This window comes from Mus caroli, chromosome 9 (genome assembly GCF_900094665.2).
Source record: "Mus caroli chromosome 9, CAROLI_EIJ_v1.1, whole genome shotgun sequence".
NCBI classification, from domain to species: Eukaryota; Metazoa; Chordata; class Mammalia; order Rodentia; family Muridae; genus Mus; species Mus caroli.
Genome location: NC_034578.1, coordinates 17,991,387 through 18,007,280, shown reverse-complemented (window position 1 = coordinate 18,007,280; position 15,894 = coordinate 17,991,387). Strand labels below are relative to the sequence as shown.

Genomic DNA, 15,894 nt, shown 5'->3' with positions numbered 1-15,894 from the left:
AACGTGGGAGGGGGGAGGAAGTTACTTAGCAACCGGGAGATGCTTAGAGGCCCGCAGCCAGGCAGTTAGCAGAAGTGCATTCCCAGAGCCTAGGGAACCAGTGTTTAGGATCCTGGATTATAGAGGCCAAATTGTAGTTACTCTCCTACCCCTTAGAGGCTTCCCGACCTTAACCCGATAACCATGACGTCTCCCCTGTGCTGGGCAGCCGCGACCACCACGGTGACTAGCCCGGAGCAAGCTCCAGCGCCCTCTTCCAAAGCCAAGGGCAGTAAGGTTCACCGAAGCAAGTCTATGGGCCGGGCACAGGCCTGGCCTGCACATCATCCCAAGTCAGCAACCTCCTTCCATGCAATGAAGTCTTCTGTGCACGCACAGGTGCTTGAGTTACAAAGAAAAATCCAACTGTTAGGTAAGTATGGCTGCAGACTGCACCGAAGGATCCGGGATCAACCGTGCCCACCCGGCGCTATGTGACAGGTGTTTCTCCAGCACGAGTCTAGGTGACCAACTTGAAACAAACACTCAAATCTTATCTTTCTTTCCCATTTCTTTGTACTATTACCTCTTCTAATGTGCATATGGGTGAGTGAAAAGCACAGATTCTAGAGTTTGTTTTTCTTCAGTCTTTTCCTTATTTATTGTTCTGTTTTGCGTTTCTGTGGACAGAGTGCAGTACTCTCAGATGCCAGGAGAAGGTATTGGATCCCTTGGAGCTAGAGTTACCGGTGTTTATGAGCTGACAAATGTGGGTGCTTGAGACTAACCTTTCACGCTCTGCAGGAGCAGCAAATGCCCTTAACCACTGAGCCATTATCCCTCCCACCCAAATTTTATTTATTTATTAAATTATTTTTGAGAGTTAGCCTCATGTGGCCCAGGCTAGCTTGAACTCAAAGGAGACCTAGCTCCACCTTTTGAGTGATTGGCATGTGCCACCATGCGGGCATCATGAGGTGCTGAGGCTGGAACCCAGGGTTCTATTCATGCTACTCAAGCACTTTGCTGAGTTATATCTTCAGCCCAAAAAGAGTTTGTTTCTCTGGGGTCTGAATCCTTGCTCTGCATAAAAGTTGTTTGATCTTGGGGAACTTAGAGTCATCTAATTGTACTCAGTTTTTCCACCTGTAAAATGGGCATAGGAACTACACAGGTAGTACTTGACATTCATAAAATGCTCAAATAGTGCATTGTTTTTTGTTGTTGTTGTTGTTTTTTTAAAATAGTGCATTGTTAAGTAGTAGAAAGTAAAAACTAGTGGCTTCCCTGGGGGGAGATAATACTGCCCTTCCCAGAGACTACTTAGCAATGTCTGGAACTTTTTTGATTATCATTTTGCTGAATGCAGGAGGCTACTACTCCAGTTTATTAAGCATAGGCGAGGAGAAGGTTTTACATGTTATTAGGCCTAATACAGCCCCCACAGCAAAGAATTATCAAGACCAAATATTGCTTATGCCACAGTTTGGAAAAGCCTAGTGTGATTTTGCTCATATTATTAAGAAGAAATCTTAAACCTGATAGTGGTGACATATGTCTTTAATCTCAGTACTCAGCATGCAGGCAGATCTCTGAGTTCAAGGCCAACCTTGTCTATAGAGTGAGTTCCAGGACAGCTAGGGCTACAAAGAGAAACCCTGTCTCAAAAAAGTGAAAATAAATAAATACATAAAAAATAAAAATACTGTAAATTAGGCATGGTGGCCCATGTCTGTATTGAACACTTGGGAGGCTACGGTTGGATGATTGCCATTCGTTTGAGGACAGTATTGAGTATCCAGTGAGTTAAAAGCTAACCTGGGTTACAGAGTAAGACTGTCTGAAAAAGAAGAAAGAGAGGAAAGAGCAAGGAAATTCAGGTCGGCAAGATGTCTCGTCAAATGAGAACACTTGCTACCAAGCCTGATGACCTGAGTTTAGTCTCCTGGGACCTTGAATTTCTGACCCTCGTGTCTTTACCTTTCTCATGTTAAGAGAAAAAAAAGTATGATCAAGCAGGCTACCTGATTTATAGGATGCTAGAGGTTGATGTTTTCATCCCATAATAAAAGAAGTTAGGGGCTGTAGAGACAATGTTGTTAGTTCTGTTTGTTTGTTTGGAGACGAGGTCTCTGAAGGTAGCCTTGGCTGCCCTGGAACTTGATTTGTAGGCTTGGCTGGCCTTGGATATAGAAACCTGCCTGCCAAGGTCTTCTGTGTGTTGAGGCTGAAGTCGTGCCTCCACACCAGATTGCTTATTCATTTTGTTCTGCTCATTGCTCAGGATCACACTCAGGGCCTCATACAGACGAGGCATGATCTACAGCCATCACTATATGGATTTGCTCTTTTTTAAAAATATTTTTTTATTTTATGCATGTGAATGTTTTGCCTAAATGTATGTCTGTGTACCATGTGTATTCCTGGTGCCTTTGAAGGTAGGAAGAGAGTATCAGATCCCCTGGAAATGAAGTTACAGACCATTGTGAACTGCCTTGTGGGTGCTGGGAATCAAACCTCTGGTAAAGCTGACCTCTTAACTACTGAGCCATTTCTCCGGCCCCTGATTTTTGCTTTTTGTTTGTTTGTCTTTTGTTTTCTGAGACAGGATCTTATTGTATAGCCCTGGCTAGCCTCCAACTCCAGAGATCGGCCTGCCTTTGCCTGCTAAGTGACCCACCACATCTATTTAGCTCATAAGGTTTTTGATTGATGTGGAACACTTATACATGTTTATGGGATACAGAGTTGTATTATAGAACACTGTATCATAACTAGATTGTGGTAATTGGCGTTGTCATCATCAGACATCACTGATATTATTGTGTGTGGCATATAATCCTTTGTATAGCTATTCGGAAACACATGAGATGTTTTCTGCTGTTATTATTCTACCATGCCTTAGGGCATCAGAATTCATCCCATGTGTACCCTCTCTCAACAGTCAGGGACCATTACACTGTTCACTGGCTTTGTGGTGTATACCAGGAGGCTGAGGTTGAGGCTGAGGCTGAGGCTGAGGCTGAGGCTGAGGCTGAGGCTGAGGCAGGAGGACCCGGGTAGCCTGAGCTACGTACTGAGACCCTATTTAAAGAAACCAAACAAAAGATGGCTTGCAAAAGATTTTGAGTACCAGGAATGGTGGAGCACACCTAGCATCTCAACACTTGGCACTTGGAGACAGAAAGATCAAGAGTTCAAGGCTAAGGCTGGTGAGATGGCTCAGTGGTTAAGAGCACTGACTGCTCTTCTGAAGGTCCTGAGTTCAAATCCCAGCAACCACATGGTGGCTCACAACCATCCGTAATGAGATCTGACACCCTTTTATGGTGCATCTGAAGACAGCTACAGTGTACTTAGATATAATGATAAATAAATCTTTTAATTAAAAAAAAAAAAAGTTCAAGGCTAGCCTAGGCTACAAAAGTGAGTTATACCAGCCTAGGCTATAAGAGACTTTCTGAGAAAAGCAAGACCAAAGAGGGTGATGGTAGTGGAGAGATGAGAGTACACAATTGTGAGCACTTGCTTCAAAATCCTGCAGAGCAGAATTTCGGTGTCAGCACAGATGCAGCTCGGTGTGCCTGTAAGTGCAGGTGACCTCAGCTGCTGGTCGGGTAGAGAACAGAGCTTCACTGGGCCTTCTTGACTTTCACCCTAGCAGATGTTCCAGCCCCAAAGTAACAGAGAGACCCCACCTCCAAAAGGAATGGGTGGGAGACCAGAGAGATGAGTCAGCAGGGAAGATACTGTTCTTATAGAGGACCCAAGTGCAGTTTTCAACCCCCATACACATGCACGCGCGCGCACACACACACACACACACACACACACACACACACACTTAGTTTAAGATCTTAATTTTAACAACGTATATTACTTTGTTTTAATAATGTATATATTTGTAATTTGTGTGTGTGTATATATATATATATATATATATATATATATATATATATATATATGTGTGTGTGTGTGTGTGTGTTTTAGTAATGTATACATTTGTCCATCTGTGTGTGGGTCTATGCATAGAAGTGTATGTGTCCAAGGAGCCCAGATGAGGAAGTCTGAGCCCCTGGCAGCTGTAAGCCACTCAGTTGGGTGCTAGGAACTGAAGTCGGATTCTCTGTAAGAAGAGCATTGGATCTTAGCCTGCTGAGCCATGTCTCTCCAACCTCCAAAATAAAATCTCTAAAAAAGATAAAAGAATGGGCTAGAACACCAATGTCATTCTGGTCTCCGAGTGCATGGGTGTATGCCCCACCCCCGCCCCATACCTGTGTGGATGAGCTCACACAAACACACTGCTCTTCTTACACTCCTCATCCTCCTTCTCTTCCTCCCCCTCCTCCTGCTCCTCTCCTGTAAAAGAGTCTGGGTCTGCAGCTCAGCTAGTAGGGTGCTTGTCTGGCACACTCCATTCCAGCTCTGCATAACTTGGATGTAATATGACAGGTGCACAGCTGCAATCCCAGCTCTTGGGAGGCAGAGGGATGGGGAGCAATGCCCAGCCTTGGCTATATGACAAGTGTGTGGCCAGCCCAGGCTACATGGAACCCTATCTAAAAACAAAACTAAAATATACAAACAAACAAACAAAAAACCACCACCACCACCAAGTAGGTCTTCTCTCTGGGAAATGCCACCCACCTACCTAGTGACAGTGACCTCTGTCTGCCCCAGAGGGTGACCGGAAGGCCTTTTATGAGAGCTCCCAGTGGAACATGAAGAAGAACCAAGACACCATCAACCAGCTTCAGGAGGAGACCAAGGCTCTCCACGTGCAGCTCAAAGACCTGCTGCAGGTGAGGGTGCACAGGTGAATGGCAGGGTTTGGGGCAGCAAACAAGTGACCTGAGGAAGTTACTGGGCTTCTCTCCTTGGCAGGGAGACTCGAAAGTGATTCAAGCAATCATTCAAGAATGGAAGTCAGAGAAACCGTTCTTGAAGAACAGGACTTGTGAGGTTAGCCCGGCCATCACCATACCGCCACTTACTCCATACTGGACTTCCAGCTTCCCTGAGCTGTCTCTCTAGGCTTTCTCCTTATCGGCTGCTGATCATTTATTCACTCGATGAAAAAAATTAACGTTTATTTTCATATATGCGGTCTCAGGTGCCTCTGCACATATGTGGAGGTCAAACAACAACTTAGGGGAGTTGGTTCTCCCCACCACGTGAGCTTTGGTGAGTGAGCTCCAACCATCAGGCTTAGCCGCCAGCACTTTTACCCACTGAGCCATCGTATTGATCCATCAGTAAAATCTTTATTAGATGTAAACCTTGTAGTGTTAATGTTGGTGACCTTGTGGTGATAAACCAGAAAAGGTGTGTCCTAGTGGAAGACTGACAGGTGTCGTGTGTAGGGTTGCGTGCCTCTATTCTCAGTACAGAGAGGCTTAGGCAAGAGGAGCAGGAATTCACTCTGCAGCCCAGGCTTCATAGCAAGACCTGAAGACCAGAACTGTAGGGAATCTCAGTCAGGAGAGATGGCTCAGGAGTTAAGAGAGCGCACTGCTCTTGCAGAGAACCCAAGTTAGATTTCAAGCACCCACGTGAGGCTGCTCATGCCTGGATATAACTCTAGCTCCTCATCTAATGGCTCTGTCCTCTGAGGACAGTGCACACGTTTGCACATACACATAATTAAATATGGAAACACATTTTTAAAAAGAAAGCGGGGCTGGGTGGTGGTGATGCACCCAGCACTCAGGAGGCAGAGACAGGTGGATCTCTGTGAGTTTGAGGCCAGCCTGGTTAACAGAGAGACTTCTAAGACAGCCACAGCTACACAGAGAAACCTTGTCAAAAAACAAAAACAAAAACAAAAACAAAAACAAAAAACAAAAAAACAGAGAAGCTGAGCACTGAGACCAAAAGACAGGAAAAGATGTAAACCCACAAGGCCCTCCAGTTCTGACCAGCTCTTGCATCAGGGGTCAGTTTCCCTCCTGAGAATACCAGAGGCCCCACCTGGACAGCCTTCCTGATAGATAGTGTTCCTTCAGCTACGCCCCTCTCCAGGGGGCCTGGCAGGAGCTGCACACGGGTGTTGTCCCCTGGGACACAGGCACAGCAGCCCAGTATATTTGTGTTGAGGTCACCACAGTTGGTGTGGCCAGATGAGGGCCTGGCACTGCAGTGGAGTTTGGCAGCCTGAGTATAGGTGATGCCAGGAACCCACCTCTTGTGCAGTGAGACTCTGTGTGGTCACTCTGTGGCCACATGCCAATTCCAGTACTGCATCAGCTAATCTTTATGTGAGAGAGAGAGAGAGAGAGAGAGAGAGAGAGAGAGAGAGAGAGAGAGAGGAGAGAAGAGAGGGAAAGGAAAAGAAAAAAAAAAAAGATCCTTAAAAAACAGAACAAACAAAAGCCCCAAAACAAACAAACAAAAGGACCTGGGTTTCACTGCCAGCGCCCACGTGGCTGCTTACAACTGTCCATAACTCCAGCTGCAGGGAATCCAATGCCCTCTTCTGGCATCCTGGCATAGATACACAGGCAGACAAAACACCATTACACATAAAATTAAAAATGAAGTAAAAATATAAATAATGTTATGGGAGTTGAACTAGGAACCTGGGGAGGGGCTCAGTCAGTGACTTTGTGTTTGCTGTGCAAGGGTGAGAACCTAAGTCCTATTTTCAGAACCTAAAATCTGAGTGTGGGAGCTAGAGAGACGGTTCAGTGGGTAAGAGCGCTGACTATTCTTCCAGAGGTCCTGAGTTCAATTCCCAGCAACCACATGGTGGCTCAGAACCATCTTTAGTGGAATTTTTTTTATTTTATTTTTTTTTTTTTTGGTTTTTCGAGACAGGGTTTCTCTGTGTAGCCCAGCTGTCTTGGAACTCACTCTGTAGACCAGGCTGGCCTCGAACTCAGAGATCCGCCTGCCTCTGCCTCCCAAGTGCTGGGATTAAAGGCGTGCGCCACCATGCCCGGCTTTAGTGGAATTTGATGCCTCCTTCTGGCATAAAGGTATATATGCAGACAGAACGCGTGTGTGCGCGCACACACACACACACACACACAAATAATTTAAAGTCAGGCATGGTGGCATTTGCCCTTAATCTCAGCACTCTGGAGGCAGATCTCTGTGAGCTTGAGCCTAGCCTGGTCTATAGAGTGAGTTTCAGGACAGCCAGGGCTACACAGAAAAACCCTGTCTTGAAAAACAAAAAACAAAACAAACAAAACTAATATGACCCCAACACCTAGGAGGTGGATGCAGAAAAATCAGAAGTTCATCTCTTGCTGCATACAGAGTTCAAAGCCAGGCTAAACTAGACTACATAAGACCATGTCTTCAAAAAATAAAAAGTAAAGGAGAGATGGGACTAGCTCACAGGTATAGCTTCTGCCCAACTGCGCAATGCTCAAATTTTCCTATGGGCGTGCACACACACGCACACACGCTCACTCACTCACTCTGTTAGAAAAAAGAAAAGCATTGAATGCCAAGGGTTCTGGAAGTCAGGTAGGAGTCCGGAGAGACAAGGGCTTCCAAGAAAACAGCTACTCATGGACTTGGGATCCCGAGTGAGCTGAGAAGAATCTGCTCTCCCTCGTCCCCTGCAGCAGGCCCTGGAGCACCTGGAGCACCAGTTGAGGGAGAAGATGAACCAGCTGAATGCCTTGCGACACCAGGTAATACTGCGGCAGAAACGGCTGGAGGACCTGAGGCTGCAGCACAGCCTGCGCCAGCTGGAGATGGCAGATGTCCAAGACAGCAACACAGAGGCCGCCAAGGTGGGGCTGCTGAGGTCTGCGGGGTTCTGGGGGAGGCATGAGGGGTGGCAGGAGGAACTTAACCCTGCTATCCCCTAGACCATGCGCAACCTGGAAAATCGGTTGGAGAAGGCCCGGATGAAGGCAGAGGAGGCAGAGCACATCACTAATGTGTACCTGCAGCTCAAGTCTTACCTCCAGGTGGGAACACTTTGTAGAGAGAGGTAGGTGACGGGGTGGACCTGACCAGGGACAGCAGTCACAAGCCTTGCCTCTCTCCACATGCCAGGAGGAGAGTCTCAACTTGGAGAGCCGGCTAGATTCCATGGAGGCTGAAGTGATGAACACCAAACATGAGGTTCAAGAGCTGAAAGTAGTGAATCAAGAGGCTATAAATGCCCGGGACATTGCCAAGGTGCCTGCCTGCCTGCCCCAGATGGGGTGGGTGGGGATCCTTCTCATGATTTTATATGGCTTTTCTTGGGAAGATGGTATTTTCTATTCCCACATAAAGCACTACCCAGCGACAGGTGGGTAGATGCATGCTTTTAATCTCAGTGTTTGGAGGCCGAGGCAGGATCTCAGTGAATTCCAGGCCAGGGCAGCCAGGGCAGCCAGGGCACCAACCACTCCACCAAAGACCAACTTGGCTAGCACTGGGTTTGTTGCCTTCCTCTCACAACATGACTGAGGCACTACTGACATGAAAGCCGTGTGCATCTCTAGGGTTCCATTCATCAGTGTCACCTTAGTCTTAGTTAGGGTTTCCATTGCTGTGAACTGACACCATGACCAAGGCAACTCTTCTGAGGGACACTTAATCAGGGCTGGCTCACAGGTGCAGAGGTTCAGGCCATTATCATCAAGGCAGGAGCATGGCAGCATCCAGGCTGGCATGGTGCTGGAAAAAGAGCTGAGAGTTCTACATCTTATCCTGATGGCAACCAGGAGAAGACTGGCATCCTCGGGCAGCTAGGAGGAGGGTGTCAAAGCCCACCCCACAGTGACACACTTACTCCAATAAGGCCACACCTATTCCAACAAAACCACACCTCATAACAGTGCTAAGCAGTCAAACACATGAGCCTGTGGGGGCCAAACCTATTCACACCACCCCACCCATTCATTGTAACATGGGGAGGAGCCTTATGAATCTTGTTTCTTCCTTCCTCCTCTTCTTCTTCTTCTTCTTCTTCTTCTTCTTCTTCTTCTTCTTCTTCTTCTTCTTTTGTCTTTTTGAGACAGGGTTCCTCTGTGTAGCCCTGGCTGTCCTGGAACTCACTTTGTAGACCAGGCTGGCCTCGAACTCAGAAATCTGCCTGCCTCTGCCTCCCAAGTGCTGGGATTAAAGGCGTGCGCCACCACTGCCCGGTACGTGAATCTTGTTTCTTGAGCATTGTAAGTTTCATGAACTTCCTGAGCCTTAAGCCTCCTCCTTCTTCTACTGGAGAGTGTTTCAATTAAGAGAAGATAGTTCTGGAATACCAAGGGCTCAGGGGACCCTAGTCAGAATCTAATTCTCTTTAAGCCTTTCCTGGCAATCACATTGCTGTTGTGCCCGCTGCTCCTCTTATAGCCTGGATAGATATCAGGTGCCCTGTCTGTCCTCTAGAACCAGCTGCAGTATCTGGAGGAGTCTGCGATCAGAGACCGCAAGAAGCGCGAGCATTACATAACCGACTGCAAGAAGCGGGCAGAAGAGAAGAAACTTCAGACAGAGCGTATGGAGCGCAAGGTGTGCACATCTAAGGGTGTAGGGCTTTGCCAGCTCAAACCAGAGGGTCCCAGCCCTCGCCTGGTACACACATCCTGACCTAGAGACTTCCCAACCATGCCAGTTGTCCTAACCCCTCTCTGACTCTGCCCCCATTTGACCCAATGGTTCCCCTCACAATCTCACCTCAGCTTCTTTCCTGGGATAGGTCATGGCCTCCAGATCTGCCCTGGACTATCTGACCCTATACTCATCCTTCCCCATTTAATTTAGGCCTTTTTGTTCTACATCTGAGTGGGGGTCTAGCCCATCCCCTCTGGAGACTACTCCCTTCTACCATCCTGCCTCCTTACCCTGGTTCTGAGACCACCTATCTGACTCCTACCTGGACGCCTGTATCTAGTCCCAAGCCTTTGTCCTGTTCCCCACCATCTAAGCTAAGTGAGATTCTCTCCTAGCCTCTGCCCCAAGGCCTTATCTAGAGCTGATTTTGACGGTGCCCTTGACTGTCCCCCACCCTCAAAGCAGACCCACCGAGACCACGTATTGCTGCAGTCAGAAGATACAATACAGGACCACCAGCGCCACAAGGAAGAGGAGCTGAGGCAGCGCTGGAGTATGTACCAGATGGAAGTGATGTTTGGCAAGGTCAAGGATGCCACTGGAGTAGCTGAATCGCATGTGAGTGCCTCGCATGTGAGGGCTTGCACCAGGCAAGCAAAGGCTCCTCTCTGCTTAAAGGTGTCCTCTCCTGTCTGTTCCAGCTCCAGCTCCCGTAGAGCTGTCCACATTAGCCCTCGCTTACTTCCACTCCTCCCCTGAGCTGACTTCTTTGGTATGTCAGTACTGGGTGTTTTATTTGTCAGGTTCTGTTTTTCAGACCAGCACTGTGTGGAATGGTCTAGGATTCAGTAAACTGCCGGTACCGCCCTATGGCGGAATCAGGGCCTGTTCTGTGCCGGTACCGCCCTATGGCGGAATCAGGGCCTGTTCTGTGCCCTACTTTTGGTAAGAGCGGCTTTGCCTTCCAAGACCTTGTGTGTCTCTGGTGCCTGTCCTGCTTCAGAACAGCACCCCCTTCCCCGCCCCCCGCCCCCCGCCCCACTCCAGTCAGTTTCTCCAGTTTAGGTTCTCTGCTGCTCCTCAAAAGGGGTTAATCACCAGGAGGGCCAGGACTCTGACCTTTGTGATCAGCTGTCCAAGGCCCCTTTGCAGAAATGGGTCTAGAGCCAGTGAGATGGCTTCATGGGTAAACATGATTGCCCAAGCCTGGCAACCTGAGTGCCATCCCTGGGCCCCAAGCTGGAAAGTGAGAGCTTTCTGAAATCCACATGTGCACCTTGGCACATGCATATGCAAACGGCTGGGAGGGCTGATGGAGCCCTAGAGACACAATGTCTTTGCTCCATCTGAACTTGCTGGCACAGTCATTTTTGAATAGAGAATATTCACTGCTGTGCTGCCTTCCGCATTCGAATTTTAGCTGACTCAAATATAGGCGGGAAAGGGCATGGGGCAAAGTGCAATCTTGGAGCAGTCGGGAGACTGACCCTCACTGTCCTCACACAATGTTGTGTGACAGAGAGAGGACCATAGTGTCCTCGGGCCTCCCTTGTTCCAGGCTCTGACCAGGGATGTGTGGCCTGCAGGCGGTGGTGCGAAGGTTCCTGGCCCAGGACGAGACCTTCACACAGTTGGAGAATCTCAAGAAGGACAATGAACTGGCGTTGGCGAAGTTGAAGGAGGAGAAGCAGCGGCTCCAGAGGGAGCTGGAGAACCTCAAGTACTCAGGGGATGCTACGCTGGTGAGGTGAGGCTTCGGTGGCTGAGGGAGGCTACTGGGACGCTGGAGTCAGCCATTGGCAGCTGCTGAACCTCCTGGCTCCCGACAGCCAGCGGAGGCACCACGAAGAGATGCAAAAGGCATTCAAGAAGGAGGAGCAGCGTCACAATGATGTCCACGAGAGACTGGATCACACCTCGCGAATCCTCCAGTTGGTCAAAGATTGCTTGGAGCATTTGGCCAACAAACTGAGTCACGTAAAACTGGTAGGCCCTGCCCTTTTAAATAACCCCCATTGATGCTCTGCCCCAGGGAGGCCCCACCCCAAGGAGCTCCGCCCCTAATGGACACTGTCCCTGGGAGGCTCCACTGCAGAACCTCTTCCACATTGAAAGCCCTACTCCATCTCTGGCAGCCCCGCCCATGTCCTCCCAGAGCGTCAGCGCAGTTGGCATAAATATGCCACACAAGCCATAGGCTCCCAGCCCTGTCTCCTGCCCAGAATGCAAAGTCCCATACCATGCCTCGCTGTCTCGGTCCTGCATTCCTGGGGAAGTCCTCTTTTGCTCAGTCCCAAACTCTGGCTCTAATGGGCAACCATCAGCCCAACTCAGGTGTCCCAAGTCTAAGGGGCGGTGCGGCCCTGGGTGAAGAAGGTCCCACTTTGTCCACAAGAGCTCCATTTCTTCAGAAAACCACCCTCACACTGGCCTCGGTCGTGTCATTAATCTCAAAGAGACCTCCCTGTTCTTCATGTAGCTCAGATTCAAAGATTCCGCCCTCAAGTCGAGGTTTTCATTTTAGAGGCCCTGCCCAGTAGAGGTAGACGCGCACCTCAAAGCTCTCCCTCTGTGAAAGCCCACTTGTTGGGCGAATCGTGTCCCCACCTAGGGGCACGGTATCTCTCAGCTAACTTGGCCCGTCCCCACCGCAGGATGATACCGTATTGGCAGGAAAGAAGTTAGACCGGGACTCAGAGGACTACGCGTACAATCTGCTGGTAGTTGTCCAGGAAAAGCTGCTGAAACTGCAGGACCAACTGGAGAGCCAGGATGTGCCTGAGTTGCTGCGACACATAGCAGACCGAGAGGTTCACACAAATCCACCCCGGCCTGTGGGGACCAAGGCGGGGGAGGGGGGGTGTGTGTTGAAAATCAGAGAGCAGACTGAGATAGGAAGCACAGGTGCTGAATGGGCGCGACCTTCATAACCAGAGTAGTGAAGCCTGGACTGGGTGGATCCCAGGTGGCAGGGCCTCCGAAACTAGGCAGCGAAGGGTGGGCAGTGATCTCCACCTAGAATCCGGTAGAAACTCAATGTAAGGTGCACGGAGGTGGAACAGAGCCTCACTGCCATCCTGCATCTCTCTCTGGCCTCCCCCTCCCCCCCTCCCCGTGCAGTTCCTGGCCACGCTAGAAGGAAAGCTGCCCCTATACAACACCCGCATCCTTCTGCCCGTCGCCAGTGTCAAGGACAAGTTCTTTGGTCAGTGTGGGCCAAAGGGGGATGAATGGGAGGGGCGCGAGCTGGCCTTAAGTCAAGGCCAAGGAGGAGGTGGATGGTGTGGCGAAGGCTGGGAAGGGAAAAAGAAAAGGTCTCTCACCCTCCCCATCACCCACCCCTGCCTCTCTGTAGACGAAGAGGAGAGTGAGGATGATGACCGTGATGTGGTGACCCGCGCTGCCTTCAAGCTCCGTTCCCAGAAGTTAATCGAAGCCCGCAGCAAGAAGCGCAATAGGTTGCGCAGATCTTAGACTCGCAGTCAAGTCCCATCGGATGCCTCCGGGACTCTAGGGAGCCCTCCGACCCTCTGGGTCCACCTATGGGTGGTGTGTGTCTGGGAGCCCCGGAGGCTCCTTCAAGGGCTTGGAGGAAGCTCAAGCAGGGAGCACCGCAGGCCAGCAGCGCCCGGAGGAGAGAAAAGGCCGAGCCAGAAGTTCCCACAGTAAATCTCTCGAGGCGGGTTGGTGCCCGCCTCAGAATCGCGCAATAAAGGTCACTGAACAACCCCCTGGGTATTCACCTCTTTTTGACCCTGCACCGCCCCCCAAATGGCTGCCCCCACAAAATGCAGGGCCACAGACACTTCGCGGCTTCTAGCCTGAGACGGCATGGCTTCCATCACCTATGGTACAGATTCAGTGTGTCCTCCTTTCCCTTCAGACATAGGAGACACCCTCTACACCTGGGATTGATCAACCCCAACCGAGCATAAAGCACTTCCCTCCCGGGGACACAGACCTGTTGTCGTGTCCCCTGCACCCATATGTCTGAGTGACAGATTGACACGCACTTCTGGGAAGGAACGGGACTTCTAGGCTAGCCTGGGTGCGGGGGTGGGGTCCGGCTGGGGACCTCTGGAACTGTGGGACCGCCTTGCCCAGCCCCGCCCCACGACTGGACGCTCGGCTGCCCCGCCCCACTGCCCGCTGGCCCTTCCGCTTCACTCAGCGGCGCCAGGGAGCAGGACGGGCACCGGGGCCATGGAGAGGACAGCGGGCAAAGAGCTGGCCCTGGTAAGAGGAAGCTGGGGATCCTCGGACCCCATGTCCCTAGTGTACCCCCAGATTCAGAAACTCCGGGCGACCGCCCCTCGTTTTCTAATCTTTCTGAAAAATGGATGTGCCTTGGAGTCCCCATTTGGGGATTCAGAGTTCCTGACCCCGTGAAGCGGCTAGTTTGGGGGATGGGGACGGGGGTCTGAGGAATCTCAGGAGGAGGTGACAGAAAGATTCTTTGTGACATTGGACTCTGGGATATCCCCAAATGATACTCCATCCACTCAAGACCTGGGAGAAGGGTACCCGTGGCGAAGAGGGACCCACCTGGGATCCCACCCCGAGTCTTGCATACTCTGTTCGGGAAAGTAGGCCAAACATAAAGGCAGGGGGCTGAAGCCGGGGGGGGGGGGGGACTTCCCTGAGCCCGCCTCCACATCCAGGCGCCGCTGCAGGACTGGGGCGAGGAGACCGAGGATGGCGCCGTGTACAGCGTCTCCCTGCGGCGGCAGCGCAGCCAGCGCTCGACCCCAGAGAGGCCTGGAGAAGGCCAGGTGAGGAAGGGACTGAGGAGCAAGTGAGGGCGGACTCAGCTCAGGGGCCTGGGAGTTAGGAGGAGAGGGGAAAGCTGGAGAGCTGAGGGTGAGCCTCCCTAGAAGGACGGGGCCAGGAGGAAGGGCGGAGCTAAGAGGCGACCAGGTGAGTGGAAAGGGCCTGGGGGCGGCCAGGTGACTTGGTTTGAATCCAGGAAACGGGGTGGGGCCAGGTGATAGCGCTCCCCCCAAAGGCGAAATTGACCGGCAGGGTGCAGGAAAGCAGAACGGAGGAGCGGCCAGGTGGTGATGGGTGGGACTCAGGCTTGGCCAGTGAAGCTTGGCTGCAAAACTGACTGAAGCCTGGGGTGGCCGGGTGAGGAGGGCACAGAGGGAAGTGCTAGAGTAGCGGGGTGTCCTGCGGAGTTGATGTGAGCATTGCATGATTGGTGTATATTTAGGGAGTCTCGGAGTTTCAGAAAAAGACACAGTCAACCCCTTCCCCCAAAAGTGCCAGAAACGGGTATAATTGGAAACAAGGTGCTTGGAACGCTCCTCACCTTATTTCATTCACTGCCCCACTCCCCCGCAGACCCCCATCCCTGCTACCGACACCTTCCTTCATTACCGAACCAGCAAGGTGCGGGCGCTGAGGGCCGCCCGACTGGAGCGGCTGGTGCATGAGTTGGTGTCCGGAGACCGCGAGCAGGATCCTGGCTTCGTGCCTGCCTTCCTGGCCACCCACCGGGCCTTTGTACCCACAGCCCGCGTTTTGGGTTTTCTGCTACCCCCGCCACCGCCGCCGCCACCACCTCCTGCTGGGTCAGTCATTTTCAGGAGACCCGCATGTCCCCATCCCCAGAACCCCATCTGCCTGCACACACACATACACCTCAAATTCAGAACCGAGGTCCTAACGCCCTATAGCTCTGTTCCCATCTGATAGAGGCTTTCTTCCCAGGGTAGACAGCAAGAGGACAGAGGGACAGGATCTGAACTTCAGCAAGAACTTGAGGTCGGTTTCCATTCCAGTCTACACCCTCGACCCAAGGGAGCGTGGGGGAGGGATCTCAAGGTCGGGTCTGACGGCTGCAAGGTTGGGAACGGTTTGGATCCTTGGACTCAATTTTGAGCCACACACCCCTCTGTTCAGGGCTGTAGTTTCGGTGCTGGGTTCTTGGCTGCGAAATCATCCTCAGGACTTCCGGGACCCCCCTGATCATCAGAACCTAGGCAATGTCCGAATCTTTTTGGGCTGGGCAGCCCCAGGAGGGGCAGAAGCCAGGGAAGCAGAGAAACTTCTAGAAGATTTCTTGAAGGAGGCTAAGGGAGAGCAGACAGAGGAGGAAAAGCGACTGGCTTGGTCAGGTAAGGGATGGTCAATTCAGGTGACATTCTGAGAGAATACCACCTACCCAGCTCCAAATGACAGACCCCGAATACATTTTATTTATTTATTTTGGTGCTTGGGAATAAACTCAGACTTTTGTGCAAACGTTATACCCCTGAGCCACACCCCCCCAGCTCTTAGACAAAACTCTCTTCCCTCCCTCCCTCCCTCCCTCCCTCCCTCCCTTCTTCCCTCTCCTTCCTTCCTTCCTTCCTTCCTTCCTTCCTTCCTTCCTTCCTTCCTTCTTTCCTTCTTTCCTTCCTCCCT

General features: G+C 51.1%; 2 protein-coding genes across 8 annotated transcripts in view; both read left to right on the top strand.

Moving 5' to 3' along the window:
• Positions 1–23: 23 nt before the first annotated feature.
• On the top strand, positions 24–13,215 carry Ccdc151 (coiled-coil domain containing 151). 3 transcript variants are annotated; one of them, XM_021171568.1, is made up of 13 exons: positions 24–412; positions 4,663–4,784; positions 4,867–4,944; positions 7,560–7,730; positions 7,809–7,910; positions 7,999–8,124; positions 9,322–9,444; positions 9,952–10,104; positions 11,073–11,233; positions 11,316–11,472; positions 12,141–12,296; positions 12,607–12,691; positions 12,842–13,215. In XM_021171568.1, exons 1-13 carry the CDS (start codon positions 184–186, stop codon positions 12,958–12,960), a joined length of 1,782 nt encoding a protein of 593 aa, XP_021027227.1. In that variant the 5' UTR covers positions 24–183; the 3' UTR covers positions 12,961–13,215. The 3 variants fall into 3 exon arrangements, with proteins under 3 accessions (XP_021027227.1, XP_021027226.1, XP_029337604.1); XM_021171567.1 differs by having other exon boundaries at positions 9,949–10,104; XM_029481744.1 differs by lacking the exon at positions 4,867–4,944 and having other exon boundaries at positions 43–412; positions 9,949–10,104.
• A 424-nt stretch (positions 13,216–13,639) lies between these two features.
• Positions 13,640–15,894, top strand: part of Rgl3 (ral guanine nucleotide dissociation stimulator like 3) — an 18,464-nt gene continuing 16,209 nt past the window's right edge. For 3 of the 5 annotated variants that reach the window (XM_021172330.2, XM_021172331.2, XM_021172333.2), the window contains exons 1-5: positions 13,649–13,722; positions 14,148–14,258; positions 14,830–15,059; positions 15,199–15,252; positions 15,391–15,605. In XM_021172330.2, the coding sequence (XP_021027989.1) occupies positions 13,690–13,722; positions 14,148–14,258; positions 14,830–15,059; positions 15,199–15,252; positions 15,391–15,605 (643 nt within the window). In that variant the 5' untranslated portion in view covers positions 13,649–13,689. Of the gene's footprint in view, positions 13,723–14,147; positions 14,259–14,829; positions 15,060–15,198; positions 15,253–15,390; positions 15,606–15,894 lie in introns of all 5 variants that reach the window. The other 2 variants (XM_021172329.2, XM_021172332.2) reach the window with 2 other exon arrangements.